Below are 17,395 nucleotides of genomic sequence, written 5' to 3'. Positions count from 1 at the left end.
GGTTTGTTATGTGGCGTTGTTTTATCTGTTATAATGGTTCTGTTCCAGTATAATTTGTATTCATCATTCTCCAGTACATTTTGTGGTGCATACTTGTATGTAGGAACTTGTTGTTTTAAAAGTTTATGTTGTAAGGCAAGCTGTTGATGTATTATTTTTGCGACATTGTCATGTCTTCTGGGGTATTCTGTATTTGCTAGTATTGTACATCCGCTTGTGATGTGATCTACTGTTTCTATTTGTTGTTTACAAAGTCTGCATTTATCTGTTGTGGTATTGGGATCTTTAATAATATGCTTGCTGTAATACCTGGTGTTTATTGTTTGATCCTGTATTGCAATCATGAATCATCCTGTCTCACTGTATATATTGCCTTTTCTTAGCCATGTGTTGGATGCGTCTTGATCGAAGTGTAGCTGTGTTAGATGATACGGGTGCTTGCCATGAAGTGTTTTCTTTTTCCAATTTACTTTCTTCGTATCTGTTGATGTTATGTGATCTAAAGTGTTGTAGAAGTGGTTATGAAATTGCAGTGGTGTAGCCGATGTATTTATATGAGTGATTGCCTTGTGTATTTTGCTAGTTTCTGCTCGTTCTATAAAGAATTTTCTTAAATTGTCTACCTGTCCATAATGTAGGTTTTTTATGTCGATAAATCCCCTTCCTCCTTCCTTTCTGCTTAATGTGAATCTTTCTGTTGCTGAATGTATGTGATGTATTCTATATTTGTGGCATTGTGATCGTGTAAGTGTATTGAGTGCTTCTAGGTCTGTGTTACTCCATTTCACTACTCCAAATGAGTAGGTCAATATTGGTATGGCATTAAGTATTTATAGCTTTTGTCTTGTTTCTTGCTGTCAATTCTGTTTTCAGTATTTTTATTAGTCTTTGTCTATATTTTTCTTTTAGTTCTTCTTTAATATTTGTATTATCTATTCCTATTTTTTGTCTGTATACTAGATATTTATAGGCATCCGTTTTTTCCATCGCTTCTATGCAGTCGCTGTGGTTATCCAATATGTAATCTTCTTGTTTAGTGTGTTTTCCCTTGACTATGCTATTTTTCTTACATTTGTCTGTTCCAAAAGCCATACTTATATCATTGCTGAATACTTCTGTTATCTTTAGTAATTGGTTGAGTTGTTGATTTGTTGCTGCCAGTAGTTTTAGATCATCCATGTATAGCAAATGTGTGATTTTGTGTGGGTATGTTCCAGTAATATTGTATCCATAATTTGTATTATTTAGCATGTTGGATAGTGGGTTCAGAGCAAGGCAGAACCAGAAAGGACTTAATGAGTCTCCTTGGTATATTCCACGCTTAATCTGTATTGGCTGTGATGTGATATTATTTGAATTTGTTTGGATATTAAGTGTGGTTTTCCAATTTTTCATTACTATGTTTAGATACTGTATCAATTTAGGATCTACTTTGTATATTTCCAATATTTGTAGTAACCATGAGTGGGGTACACTATCAAAAGCTTTTTGGTAATCAATGTATGCGTAGTGTAGCGACCTTTGTTTAGTTTTAGCTTGATATGTCACTTCTGCATCTACTATCAGTTGCTCTTTACATCCTCGTGCTCCTTTGCAACAGCCTTTTTGTTCTTCATTTACAATTTTGTTCTGTGTTGTATGTCATTAATTTCTGTTTAATGACTGAAGTTAATATTTTGTATATTGTTGGTAGGCATGTTATGGGGCGATATTTAGCTGGGTTCGCTGTGTCTGCTTGATCTTTAGGTTTCAGATAAGTTATTCCATGTGTAAGTGTATCAGGAAATGTGTATGGGTCTGCAATGTAACTTAAATAATTTAGTTAGATGTGAATGTGTTGACGTGAACTTCTTTAACCAGAAATTTGATATTTTATCATTTCCAGGGGCTTTCCAATTGTGAGTAGAATTAATTGCTTGGGTGACTTCATGTTGCAAAATTATCACTTCAGGCATTTGTGGTATCATCTTGTATGTGTCTGTTTCTGCTTGTATCCACCGTGCATGCCTGTTATGTTGTACCGGGTTTGACCATATGTTGCTCCAGAAGTGTTCCATGTCTGTTATGTTTGGTGGATTGTTTATTTTAATGTGTGTGTTATCTATTGTCTGGTAAAATTTCTTTTGGTTTGTGTTGAATGTTTGGTTTTGTTTCCTTCTATTTTCACTTTTTTTGTATCTTCTAAGTCGTTTGGCCAATGCTTGTAATTTCTGCTTCTTTTCGTCTAATTGCTCTGTCGCTTCTTGTTGCGAGATTTTACCTAACCTTTTTCGTTTTTTTCCGAGATTTCATTTCTTATAAATTGTGTTAGCTGTCCGATGTCTTTTCTCAGTTTTTTTATTTTGATCTGTAGCCTGTGTTGCCATGCTGGTTTTGTGGGTTTCTTCTGTGTGTTGGTTGGTTCTGATCTCTGCCTAGTGTGTATATTTAGTGTAGTGAGTGCTCCTATATAAACCAGTAGTTGTATCTCTTCCATAGTTGTGTTTTCATTTATTTTGTTGTATATGATTGTGTTGATAGTTTTTATTGTTGTTTCGACTTGTGGGTTATTTGGTGGTCTATGCAAGGATGGTCTATTGTCTGTATTTGTGTCTCTGTATTCTATATATGTTAGCTGAAATTTTTCTTCTATATCTAACATCTGTGTCACTTCATGTTCTATTTGTGCTTGTTCTGGTGGCTGTCTTAAGATTTCGTTTTCCTCTGATTGTTTAATTGGTGCGTGTTGTTCTTTGTTTGCTCTGGGATGTTTGAGTCCATTACTGTATTTTCTTCTTCTTCTGATTGCACATTATTTTGTTCCAGTATTTGTTGTACTTGTTGTTTGATGTTTTCTAATTCTGACTGGGGTATCCTGTTATTTTTTATTATTACACGGATCTGATCAGCTAATCGTTGTTCTGTTAAAAATTTTAATTCTGGGTATCTGGTAATAAATGTTGTGTATACTTGTGATCTGTATCCAGTTGTGTTGGTTCCTAGGTTTGTTGCTTGGTAATAACAGAACATGAGGTGTCGATTAACTTCATCTGACCATCTCATCCTCTGTCTTTTGTTTTCCTTCTAGGGTGGTTGCAGGAAGCATATCCTGCAAAACACATCTATTTGGATTTAAATCATTTTCCAGTTGGCTAGCAGTGTCGTTACCAGTTACCAGTGTCATCATCATCATCATCATCATCATCATCATCATCGTTATTATTATTATTATTTCCCCCTCTTGCAGGACTGTCACCTTCAAAGACCATAATGAATGCTCTTTTTTTTTATATGTGGAGGGTGAAACCCAATAACAGGAATCATACTTAAGATATAGGCTAATGGGGGTAGAAGAACAATCAAAATCTCAAGTCCTTAGGCACATTTAATCCACATCAAAGAAGCCACAGTTTAGGAGTCAAGTGGAAAAGACATAAGAGGAGAGAGAGGAGGAGGAGAGGAGACTGCAGCAAGGATGATGACAAGAAACACCAGAATGGCAAAGGGACTTGTGTTCAGCAAGCATGCACTCAACCACTAGTAGTTAGCTCCACAAGGAATTAATTAATGGTAAGTTTGATCGATGCAACTTTAACACCCTGCTGGGAAAAAAAAGATAATAACACTTTATTATACAGAATGGAATCTGTAAATGCAAATTATATGCAGATTGTGTTTTCCAGGGAACTCTTAACTAAACAAATGACAGTAATATTTTTAAAATGCATTTGTCAACTATAAAGAAGCATTTGACACAGAAAATTCAACCAAATTGTTGTGTAGTAAGAGTAAGGTGTGAACAACAGAACATATATATAAAAAAAATTTAAACTGAACTAAATCACAAAGACTGAAATAAGGGTGCCAGGTATCTATTCTGTAATTGATATAGTGATTAGCATACAAATGGTAAAAATGATTCGTTAACGACACTATACACACAATTCTACTTGCAAGCATCCAAGTGATTTCAAATGGAACTGAACATTATATCCAATGTGAATTGAGCCAGCTTCTGAGAAAATTAAGAAAGTATTACTTAAATACCCACATCAAAAGCAAAAGTGAGTCTATTTACTGGATGTGAACTAAAGATTTTAACAGGTAATAAAGCAATTCCAAGTTAGTAAAATCTTTTATCTTGTGTGTAATGTTAATTACACATTGACTGGCATAAGCACAAAGCTTCAAAATCGAGTATTTATATGGCACAATGAAACAGCATTTTAATAACAACAGATAAGATACACTGCTTAAAATACGTAAGCAGCAGTCCCCATATCAAGAAACAGGGAGATGTTAGTTATCAGCTAACAATTCACAGAAGTACAAATTTTAGTGATTTAACCGCAACATAGTTCTCAGGTGGGAAGCTCATTTGAACAACACTGCATACTTGCTTAGCTGCCAGCTCAACTCCAGACTTCATGAGCTTTCTCCAAAAAATTAATCAGGCCCAGATCCAAACTATATGAAGATTAACATATAGCACAAACAGTTCATGTATCATTCTGTTCACTTACCAATTTTGTATCAATAGGTACATTTCTGTAATTATTGTATTTATTTTTCATTTCTTCATAAGTCATGAATTGGAGTGCACCATGAGAAACACCAAATATCCCAGGAACAAAACCCTGCAATAATAAATTTTATTTAACACTAAGTACATAACATTGCAGAGTTTGGAGTTTTTTAAATACTCACTTATTCGAGAATCAAAACAATACAATAAGATGTGAAATAAAGTACAACAAACTAGAGATACACAAAAAAGGTCATTGGTGGAAAACAAATAAACTCACTAACAATGACTAGGAGGGAGAGAGAACAGAGGAAGAGAGAGATTGCAGAGAGCAATATGTGAGTAGTACTACTGACAGACTGGGGTGGAAAGAGTGGATGTGGGACAGCAACTAGGGGAGATTGAGGCTATGAGAACTGCGAGATTGACAACTGTCTTGTAAGGACAATTCATACTGATTTTGAAGAAGTTCATATTTGGGAAGGGTGGTGGAATCGTATGTATAAGTTGTGAGGAAACAGTCTCTACCATCTGCTCAGCAGCATGTTGTTCTACTGGATTGTCACCTCTGCTCTAGACAAGAGTCTAGAACAGCTGTTCACTCAGGTTGGCAGCAGTTGGTTGTGCCTCAAAGGCTGCGTGTAGGTAACAACAGATTGGGGTTAACACTGCTTTCACAAGACAGTCCTGCCTCAGAGGATATTTCTTTGATGGAACTGGAGTAAGATGTGATGGATGGGTACATATAATATGCCTTGCATCTGGGTCTTCCACAGGTATATGAACCAAGTGGCAAAGTGTTGGTTGTAGGTGTTACATAAGAATGGACCAGGACATTCCACAGATTGGACAGGTAGTGATATAGTACACTACTACTAACTTACATCTAGTACTGCAAAATTCTCTCCCTCTCTATACTGGCAACTGAAGACATTTGAACAGCTGACCTGACTTACTGGTATTGTTATGGAGATACTGACTCAATGCATGGAAGTTTGCAAATAATGAAACACAAAATTAATAAAAAACCAACAGAACTTTAGAAAAAAAACAACAAAACTTTGATATTCACAGTATGATGGAAATCATGTGGTAATGAAAAGTTTCATCTACATAAGTTGAATGGACTCAACCTTCAGTGCATTGTGTTACAAATTTTCCAAAAGCACATAAAATGTGGAATGACGATAGCATCGAAAGATATGGGACTCAAAATATGCCTATTTTTGTTAGTGCAAGGTCCTTCACTTAAACTTCTCTTGCTGCAAAATTTGTGAACCAAGAACATAATTTTCACTTGTCCTAACTCTTCATGCTATAATTTAACATTAAACACAACTGTCCACCACTCTGACACTAATATGTGAGAGTTTTAGGTGATGTATGTCCTTTCCTTCAACTTTAATACTGACTCGCCCCGGGAGTTTCGAGGGAACCTAGAGCTCAACATGCACCCACTACTGAAGAAATCATCATCATCATCATCATCATCATCATCATCACTGTAGACAAAATTAAGTGCATCATCAAAAACTGGAGATATGGAAATGTTCATCACCACTAGAAGTTAAGAAACTTCTACTTCAACCATCAGCTGGCAAGATTATGGTAATTCTATTCTGGGACATGGAATGTGTGGTAGCCATTCATTCACCCCAAAGAGACAAAACTGAACAGTGAGGAGTATTGCAGTGTGCCGCAAACTAAACAAACCTGCAATCAGATTCAAACATTGCAGAAAACTGCAAACATGTATCATCCAGCAGCAAGATAACACTCAGCCACATTCTGCCAAATGGACAACTGAAACAATAAGGAGTCAAACTGCGCAAGCACCTGCTGTACAGTCCAGAGCTTGCTCCAAGCTATTTCCGTATGTTTGGACCACTGAAGGAAGCACTCGGGAGAAGATTTGCAATGATGCAGAAGTCATTTGTGCAGTGCAAAACTAGTTACAGATGCAACCAAAACACTGTCTGATGGAATCAAAAAATTTGTGAAATGTTCAACAAAGTGTGTTTAAGTGCAAGTAGGTTATACGGAAAAATAATGTTGATTTCAGTTTTCTACCATTAGATTACATATTCCTTTTCTCAGTAGTCCCTTTACTTTTTGACCTCCCCTCTTACTAAGAACTGCCACACTGCTACCAGATTAGATTCCAAACTTTAAACACTAGTCTCTGACAAACACAACAACAATATTTTAAACTAACATAATCAAAAAAGGAAACCTTGCAAAATGATTGAGAGGTCCACACACTGAAAACACCCATGTTTATATGCAAATCCGTTTCATACAGCCGTGGCATCAGTTTGCACTTTTTTATTTCCTCTTGAAATAAAATTAGAAATTCTAGGCAGTTGGAATCTCTGGCCCTTTTTAACACAATGTTTGTATCTACGTACTGTACCACATATATTTCATGTTTTCCATTACTGTCCATTTTAGCTACATATTTATGATAAATGCAGCATGCTACATGCAACACTGAGACATTCAGACAATTATTGACACACTGATGGTGCCACCCACAACTAAGGTGAAATGGGTTTGGACAGAAATGAACCCAAGACTGTGCTCCTACCAGAAAACAATTTAAGTATGCATACATAAAAAGTAGAATCCGTGCAAACTGAAATAAATAAAATGTACTCACCCTGTAAAGTCCCCGGATCCCTTCTGTACGGTAAATTTTTCTCAGAGCATCCATCATCCCAGCATATCTTTTGCTGTCTGGTAGCTTCGACAGATCCAATTCACTATACTGCAGACATAACCGAGTTTTCACCACCCATATAGGATTTGTCATAACGAGGGTGAGAATCCCTGCCTCTGCTGCAGCCAACATATGAAGGAATGGTCCCAGGGGCTTTTTGCTGTTCCCTCCTTGGATCCATGTTTTAATGGTGTTATAGCTGTAACAGTAATTTCAACATTCTAAGATGTACTGTTAATAATTGAAGTATGAGTCAATCTGCAAGGGCTAGAGAGAGAGAGAGAGAGAGAGAGAGAGAGAGAGAGAGAGAGAGAGAGAGAGAGCAAGCATCTGGACTCAAACATTGTATGCTGAGTAAAACCTGTACACAAACAGGTGTACTCCAACAACGCACACCCTACACGGACCACATATTTTAGAAAAATCCTAAGCAGACCTCAACAAAAGCCAATTTACAAAAACAATGAAAAAAGCATTTTATTATATTAAATATATTTGCCTTTCAAATGTGTACACTTTTGCAGGTGTTCAAACTAATTCCGTAAACTTTCCCTCTGCTCTGATGTTGATACCTCAAAAATAAATAGTTTTGGAATGATTCAACAGTTTAAGGTAATTGAAATTCCTATGCACACTAGAAGATATTAGGTGATAAATCTGACAAATACAATCAGATGCTTCTCTCCAGCAAATAACTAAGTTACTTGCTGCGTGACAGCTGGCATTATCATGATGGCCAGGGCAACTTTTGAGTTTTTTTCCTTGTATCATCAAGAACTTGTGGCAAAAATTGTTGAAAATCATTCACCATCGACTGCTATGATCCTCTACGTATGATCGGCATAAACAAAGAAACAAGCAGTCAGTTTTTTGGAAATGTTTTGTTGCTTTCTGTTCAAAGATTAACACCAATACTATTTATTTCCGATAGTTTTCAGATTGTACAAAATATCCACACCCTCTGCAGACCACATTTTAGAAAATCCAGACTCAACAGCAAACAATAGTTCACAAGCAGCTGCTGAAGTTTAAGAGAAAGCATATGAGGTAAGTGAACAGATAATACAGTAAGTAAAGGGAGATGAAAATCTAATAATCGTGCGAGATTGGAACACTGTAGTACGGGAGGGAATAGGAAAGAGTTACAGGAGAATTAGTAGCAGCAAATTCACTGTTCAAAAATCACAAGCTGAGGAAGTATACTTCGAAATGGCCTAGAGGCATGGGAAGATTTCAGCTGCGTTACATTTTGGTGAGATTCCAAAATCTGATACTGGAGTGTAAGCTGTACCCAAGAGCAGACACATACATAGCTCAGCTCACAATTTGGTGCAAACAAGTAAGCTGAATTTAACAAAATCATTCAGAAGAGTCACTGTGGAAAGAAGTGGGATACTGAAGTACTGAGGAATGACGACATGCGTATGAAATTCTCTAATACTGTCAATATTGTGATAATGAATACCACTTTGAGGCAGTTCAATTGAAGAGATCTGGAGCTCTTTAAAATGGACAATCTCCAAAGATGGGCAGACACGTTGGTATAAAGTAGGTAACTGAAGAAACCTTGGGTAACAGAAGAAATACTTCAACAAAAGAAATGAATCACAAAAATGTTCAGAATAAGACAGAGATACAGCAACCTAAATCACTTAGGAATGAACTAAATAGGAAGTGCAGGAAGCTAATGCACTATGACTGCAGGAAAAATATGAACAAATTGAAGAAGAAAGGGTTATCAGAAGGACAGATTCAGCACACAGAAAATTAAACAACTTTCAATAAACTTGAAAGCAAAGGTGTCAAGAGACTGCAAGAGAAATTCTGCAGTTAAACAAAGAAAAAAGATGAAACATGTTGAACACATACACTGAAGGCCTCATGACATGTTAAAGAAAGAAATACAAAGTATGAGGAATCCAGTATTAGACTTTTACAGACCTTTGGAATATTTCAGATCCAATAAGGAACACACTATAACATTCCTTTGAAATTTCTAAAATCACTGAGGGAGGTGGCAATCAAAACACAGTGTTGGTTTGTAGAATGTATGTCTACACACATACCATCACACCCTCAGAAGCAGATCATGCATCAACCCCAAAGATAGCATGGGCATGCAAGTGTAAAAACTATCTTACAATCAGCTTAATAGCTCACATATCAATCTTACTGACAAGAATAATACACAGAAGAATGGGAAAGAAGCTTTCACACATAACGTTGATCTTTATTACGCACACAAATGTGCCAGTAAAGTTTTTAACAATGACATAAATGTCCGATTTTCTGGGCTCGAAAATATTCTAAATGGTCGTCCTCAAAGATTTGAATTTTGAATGAGAGTCAAACGCTCTTATTTAAGAAATTCAGACATTCGCGACAGTTCATCTTGTGTAAAAGGAAATTTAATTTACTTTAAAGTAACGCTTTTCAAACAGCCACTCTGAATCTTTTCCCGCTACCTGTTAGAAATAGATTCGTTTCAGCAGTTGCGCCAGATGACAGGTGTCGCCGCACTTGCACAGATACGATGATGCAAGGAGCCTGTACGTACGTACGTGTAAAACATTAAAAGATCTTACATTATGTCATAAAAGAAACAAGACATTAGATGTTACTCAAAGAGCATGGGAATTTTGTGAACCATACTAAAATGCATAATTCGGCTTAAAGTGCACATTCATCTGTCCAGATTCAGCTGTAAATTTTCTTGGATTACCAGTAACGCATTATCTCATGTTTGGTTCTTTATTATGGCATAATGCCATATGCGCTAGAAGATGGAAATGTGAACTTTAAATGTAGCGAACAGTTTAAACTAGCCCATAGTGTGGAATTAAACACTTAGTTTCAAATAAATTGACTGTCTCAGCAGAAAAGATTAATAAAAGTCAAATTTCTTTAACAAACCAACAAAAATAACTTCATTGTTCTGCAAGGCAATGAACACGAGTGTCAGAAAGGTGGAACCAAATAAAATCTGAAACTAATAACATATTTTAGCTTTCCATAATTATGTGAATGTATTTTAATTCACTTGATAGCTCCCGGCCACAGAAATCCGTTTTGCTTTCATTTGACGTCAGCGCAATGAATGAAGAGGAAACAGCAAAATCGCTTAACGTAAACACGGGTCACGTGGAGACTACCACATCACCACTACAACTCAGACTGCTCTGCACATCAGGTCCAGATCTACGATATTTCTGAATCTGGACAATATTAGATAGTGGCGCTCCCCCTCCCTCGAGCGTTTGAGATAGGACAACAAAAATTTAAAAAATCGTATTTTCAAAAACATCTTCATTTTGTAGTGCACATCTTTCTGATGAGTCTGATACATAAAACATATATGATCGAGGGAATGTAGGACATGCTATTTCGTCTTAAGTGTGCCGAAGTGCAGTGCCACGCCTCTTCGTACAGCATTCTTCCATCGCACGTCTCTGTATTTCGCTCGGTGAAATCCAAATGTGTAATATTTTGTAATGAGTGCCATCAAACTATATTCAGGCTAGTGGAAATTAAAATGTCCTGTGGTACCTCTCCTGCTCCCAGTCGGCCATTTTGACATCCTTCCCCTCTTAAAAAAATCTCACAATTAATAGTGGATGGGATTAATTTTAACTGGGAGAACAAGAATTCTTCAGAAAATTTGCAGTCTTTACTGCCTATTAGCTAATAACTTGCTGTTTCGAGTGACATAAAATTAAATTTAGGATACATAAAACGAGTAAAAACAAGAGACAAGCAAGACAGTACACATTTCCTCAATCCTTAAGTCCTAGCCTTTTCTCTCTCTCTCTCTCTCTCTCTCTCTCTCTCTCTCTCTCTCTAATCTTGCCACGGCTTTATATGGCATATTTCCCTTTCTGGGAAAGAATCTATTACATCATCAAGTTCGTCAATGTTTTGCTACATGAAAAACAAAATGTCGCCATCTACTACCAGAAAAGCTGTTAATACAAATAGTACCCAAGACTGGTGCGGTTTCTCAATAAGATTACATGTATTTTGTCAATGTGTGGTAGATAAAACGAAATAGGCCTACCTAATATTGCAACAATTTTTACACACCAAATAAACACAACTGTTTTGGCACAAATGGTCATTTTTATAACACGACAGGTCCGCAGCTCATGGTCTTGCAGTAACGTTCTCGCTTACCACGCACAGGGTCCCAGGTTCAATTCCCGGCGGGGTCAGAGATTTTCCCTGCCTCGAGATGACTGGGTGGTGTTGTATGGTATTATCATCATCATCATCATCACGACATAATATAATTCACGAAGTACCAATATCATCAAATGCCTATTAGGCCTACTACAAGCAGAAAGTTGTACGTTAGGAAATAGTTTCACATTTCATTCATAGTCCCTAGATTCTGAAGCACGAGATCGAAAAGTAGTAGTACGAAATTTTTATATAAATTTGGAATAATCATATTCTTCCGTGATTTGTGGGAGTCTCAGTTTCTCCTCCTTCCTCTTTCTAACAAACGATCTTGTCATCACTAATTCTGTAACTATTCCTGCCAGTGTCAAAACTTATTCTCTGGTTAACTTCACTAACCCTGCCACAATCACCGGTTTAGTTATCCCGCATTTGTTCTCCAGTTAGGCATTATTAGGTGTTCGTACAACGCGTTTTCCGCGCTGCTCCCAGAATAGAACTTCAACGGCTGCTAGCAACTGGCCCTTAGTAGTGCAACGGTCTGGGCAAAAATGTTTTGTCAAAATTTCATTTTCTTGGATACACAGAGAAGACAATACGTAATCTTAGTTGCCTGTTATTCCTGTTAGTCGTTTATTTCCACTCTGGTAGTCTGAATCTATGGAATTCTCTAGTAATTATGACAACGCTGATCATTTGCAAACCCAGTCAACCACATAAACAGCGATTGTCATTCACCCTTTCGGCTTGATTCACTCAACTCGTCCCCTTTTGTCTACAAGAAAGTTTATTTCTAGATGCGACGGATGCTGGGAGCTTTGTAAAACAAGGTCTTTTTCCTCAATAATAAGAATTTGGCGCCCGCCCCCCCCCCCCCCCAACTGCCAGCGGTGGCAGATACCACAGTTTGCCCCCACCCCCTAGTTCCGGGCCTGTTGCGCATACGTGAATCTGCCAGCTTAGGCGCACCAGCAAAATTTTTCCGGATAGCACCTGGCTGTTTGCTGCAATTTCTTGTACAGCTAACTGCCACGCTTCTGTAGCCAGAAGCGGGAGAAGGTACTACTCATACGTGACTCCACTGCACATGCGCATAAGCTCGCTCGCAACCGCTCAAACGAATCTATTGTTAACAGTTGTGACGTCATGCTCATTGGAGGCAATTTGTTGTCATGAAACACTGCACAGTCTTCATAAAGACTGACACATTTTGCTGTTGGCAGACACTTGTATGAGTACTGTGTTTTGTTCTTGTATATGGTGCATTTCCTTTGCAACTTAAGTTTTATTTTCGTGTTTTCTCTCGTTCGTGTTTTATTGCTGCAGTAGCAAGATATAGTAATATTCTTTGTTAGAGTATTGGTTCTTATTAGTCAAACTTACAAAAACTTAACTGAAAACTAAAACAATGAAAAACTCTCAGAATTCTAAAAAAATTCCCGGGTTTTTCACAGTTTTCTCCCGGATGAAGAAATTCCCGGGTCTCATACACCCTGCCACTAAAACAACATGCAAACATAATTTACCACCCACAGTGATGTCCTCACTCTCATGAGATAGTCATGTCAAAAAGGTTATATATATATATATATATATATATATATATATATATATATATATATATATATAGTTTTTTGTACATTGTCAGTCACTTTATAATGTGATTGTGCTATGAAGGTATTCACACTTATTACTTTATGTTAAGTAGAGATTTGATATTGTAAAAGAAAAGTTCTTTTATTAGTAAATGTATTTTAATTGTACTAAAAAATAAAATTGAATTTTTGATGTTAGCGATACCTGGTTTACATCTCCTTTATTCAAAATTTTTTTCTGCAAAATATGTAACTGAATAAATGAGCAATAATATTCAGATAGAAAATTACCAAGTGCCCAGAGGAAAAAACAGTATGTGAAAGTTATGGAAATGTGCCAGTGCTTCTACTGGCAGAAGGGGTTGAAGAAGAAAGAGGGAGGAAGGGAAAGGACTGACAAGGTTAGGAAATGGAAAGAGTTATGGGAAAGTTGCCCAGACTTACTAGATAGGATGTGTAAATATACACTAGTACACAGCAGTTAGTTCCTTCTGCACAACAGCAGTATTGGGAATTGCCTGAATCAGCATACTGTGAAGGCCCAATCTCTCCATACCATACAGCACTAAGTGCAGTGGTATAGTACCATGCAGCAACGACTTAACAATTTACTAATCTCATATCTTTATAACCTGAAAACTAGGAATTTCCTCAACAAGATACCATCACCACTGCAACGCGCTACAATGAGCCCTCAAATGTATTTTTCACCCAAATATTCCTCCTACAGTTGAAACACCTACCTTATCATTATATGTGAAATACATCAGAGATGAAGGACTCTTGCTGCTGAGTCAATAAATTTAAGGAGTGCAGCCACAAACTATTTCTTCCTCTTCTAATGTTTCAGCCATCTTCAGAGAGAGCCAACAGAATGAAGATGGCCAAAAGGTATACAGTTGAAATATTACAAGAAGGAGAGTTTATGTGACTGCACTCTGAATTTAACAGACTGGCTACTGTGCCACAAAAATATCTTTATTCCAAATCTTGCCTGCTGCTTGCTACTCACAAATTTCTGACCCTTATAGGAAAAAAATTCACAGGAGTATATGTGCCTAAAGAATATCTGACTTTCTATTTCAGGGGTGTTGTTCATGAAAGCAGCATTTGGCTAAAAATTCCAAAAAACCTGCATTGAAAGGTAATTTCTATAAGAGAATGTAGAAATTTCTATTTGCACAGATTTGAGATGTCCAGGAATGCAGTCTGAGGGTTCATTCAGGCAATCTAACCATCTCTCGATTGTACTTAAATATCTTTTTACTCAAAGACACTCGGGGAGAAAGATAACCATTGACAACTGGCATATCAGTGTCCCACTTGCCACTAATTTGATTGATTTTAAGCCAACTTCAGTGGAAATGTTACAAAAAATAAATGTGAAATTCTTATTGCACTCCTCCCCTGTAGACAGAGATGTTTGATACATTGGCTTGGTTTTATGACAACTGTGTATGGCATTTTATGTTCCCAGAAAGGCTCACTGTTTACTTCTATAAAACAACCCATCATGACAACATTCATGAAAATACTTGTGCCTGTAAAAAAAAATGTGTCTTTCCAAAACAGCAGTAGGGTAGTATTGGATAGGTGTAAAAATTTATGCAACACGCACAGTGTTTGGTACAAAACAAGCACATGGCTCCTTGCTGTGTTATAATTTTTAAACATCTGTGCATTAAACTCCAGTGTCATTTACAAAGTGAATACTGGTAAAAAGAAACATACGAGTACTTCTCAAGGAGTTTAAAACATATCGAGGAATACATTGGGAGGAAACTGGTTACAGCCATATGTCCCATATTATTGGAACAATGAAGTTGTTTGATGGACAGAGGAATAGAACCATTAACCCAGAAGCAATAGGAGGAACAACAAAATCATTAAGAGCAACTGTGTGCAACACTAGAAAATGAAGAAACACCAAATCTACCCTAGTATGAAATTTAACCAGCATTCAACATAGTGAGATATTTGCAGTGGGAAGAGTGTGCAAAACACTATCCAACATCTGCACAGAATTTTTTACAAACTGAAGTATTTTAACACTACAAAATGTTTGTGCTATAATTCTGAAACACCATTTGCATACCAAGTTAGATATCCTTTAATTTGACTTCATGTTTGGGTCATTAAGCACTAATAAGTAAATGCTAGAAGAGAGACTGAATTTAAGTGATGAAAGGAGAAAATAAACATGCAGAAAATTAAGCAGGCAAAAAGGAATACAAATGTCTAAAAAAATGATATCAACCAGAAAAGCAAAATAGCTAAGCAGGGTTAGCTACAGGGCAAATGTAAGGATTTAGAGGCATATATCACTAGGGGTAAGATAGATGCTACCAACTGGAAAATGAAAAGACCTGTGGAGAAGAGAGAACCAGCTGTATGAATATCAAGAGCTCAGATGTATATAGAGTGTCTATACAAGGGCAATGTTCTTGAAGGCAATATTATGGAAATGGAAGAGGACGTAGAAGATGAAAGATATGATACTGCATGAACAATTTGAGAAAGCACTGAAAGACCTAAGTCGAAACAAGGCCCTGGCAGTAGACAACATTCCATTAGAGCTACTGTTAGCCTTGGGAGAGCCAGCCACGACAAAATTACCATCTAATGCGCAGGATGTAGGAGACAAGTGAAATAACCTTAGACTTCAAGAAGAATATAATAATTCCAATCCCAAAGAAAGCAGGTGTTGACAGATGTGAAAATTGCCGAATTATCAGTTAAATAAGTCACAGCTGCAAAGTACTAAAACAAATTCTTTACAAATGAATGGAAAAGCTGGTAGAAGCTGACCTCAGGGAAGGTCAGTTTGGATTCTGTAGAAATGTTGGAACACGCAAGGTAATACTGACCCTATGACTTATCTTAGAGATTAAGGAATGGCAAACCTATGTTTCTAGCATTTGTAGACTGGGAGAAAGCTTTTGACAATGTTCACTGGAATACTCTCTTTCAAATTCTGAAGGCAGCGGGGGTCAAATACAGGGAGCGAAAGGCTATTTACAATTTGTACAGAAACCAGATGGCAGTTATAAGAGTCGAGGGGTATGAAAGGGAAGCAGTGGTTGGGAAGGGAGCGAGACAGGGTTGTAGGCTATCCCCAATGTTATTCAATCTGTATATTGAGCAAGCAGTAAAGGAAACAAAAGAAAAGTTCGGAGTAGGTATTAAAATCCATGGAGAAGAAATAAAAACTTCGAGGTTCGCAGATGACAATGTAATTCTGTCAGAGACAGCAAAGGACTTAGAAGAGCAGCTGAACGGAATGAACACTGTCTTGAAAGGAGGGTATAAGATGATGATCACCAAAAGCAAAATGAGGACAATGGAATGTAGTCTAACTAAATCAGGTGATGCTGAGGGAATTAGATTAGGAAATGAGACAGCGTAGTAGATGAGTTGCAATCAAGGAAACTGTTCATGAAGACTGCCAATTGACAGTGGATGAAATTTTTGCAATGTTTCCAGAACTCTCCTATGAGAGACTCACAGAAACACTGGGATACCACGAATTATATATGAGATGGGTCCCAAAACAACTGAGAAACAGCGTAAGAAAAATTGGGTCAATAGTGTCTGTGAGCTTGTTGAGCAACTTGGAAGGCGAGAATTTTCTGAGCTCTATTACAACTGGACATGAAACATGTGTGACTTATTAGACACCCGACACAAAAAGTCTTCACAGTGGCACCACACATACCCCATCTACCAAAAAATTCAAAATCACAATTTTGGGGGAAAAACATGACCTCAGTGTTTTGGGACAGAAGGCATTTTGGTCAAATTTCTGTGTTGGGGAAAGACTATCAATGCACGATGATATTGTGAGCCCCTTTCACAACTGCCACAATTCGCTATGTTGGCGAAGCAGCATGTCGAACAGGAAAACAAGAAATTGAGATACTTCAAAACTATCCAACTCGCAGCAACATGCAGCCCAAAGCAAGTTTCAGTGCGGCCCAAGAAGTGAGCACCTCACACAAGCAGTAAAAAATCCATAAAATTCTGCTGGTATGCTCAGAGGTTGGACACCCCTGCTTTAAAAAGATTAATACACGTAACTATGTTTTTATCTGAACAGAATTTTCCATTTTACAGCTACAGAGAAAACTGCCAGTGGAAAATGAAGTTTTCTACTTACCAGTATCTAAATACGACACTGTACTAACAGAACATTTTATGAAGCTAGAACAGTCCACTCAGTTACAGACAAACTAAAGCTTTACAATCCCAAACAACAGAAATTTATTATCTCTTAGTTCTGGGTGGATTTGTTAAAATTATACAAAAAATCTAGTATTTTTGTATCTTTTTTAACAGCATCTTTTAGGTAACTCAATTTAGTTAAATTACAAATACTAAAGTTGAATTAAAAGAGTTCTTTCT

The 17,395-nt window shown here is 37.0% G+C and overlaps 1 protein-coding gene across 1 annotated transcript in view; it reads right to left on the bottom strand.

The window, feature by feature from the left end:
- LOC126194710 (mitochondrial folate transporter/carrier) overlaps positions 1–17,395 on the bottom strand; it is a 62,199-nt gene that overhangs the window by 36,014 nt on the left and 8,790 nt on the right. Inside the window, exons 3-4 of the mRNA XM_049932951.1 lie at positions 7,164–7,422; positions 4,503–4,616 (exon numbers count right to left, since the gene is read on the bottom strand). Coding sequence (XP_049788908.1) covers positions 4,503–4,616; positions 7,164–7,422 — 373 coding nt within the window. The remainder of the gene's footprint in view (positions 1–4,502; positions 4,617–7,163; positions 7,423–17,395) is intronic.

This window comes from Schistocerca nitens, chromosome 1 (genome assembly GCF_023898315.1).
Source record: "Schistocerca nitens isolate TAMUIC-IGC-003100 chromosome 1, iqSchNite1.1, whole genome shotgun sequence".
Lineage (NCBI taxonomy): Eukaryota > Metazoa > Arthropoda > Insecta > Orthoptera > Acrididae > Schistocerca > Schistocerca nitens.
This window is presented reverse-complemented; position numbering and strand designations above follow the sequence as displayed.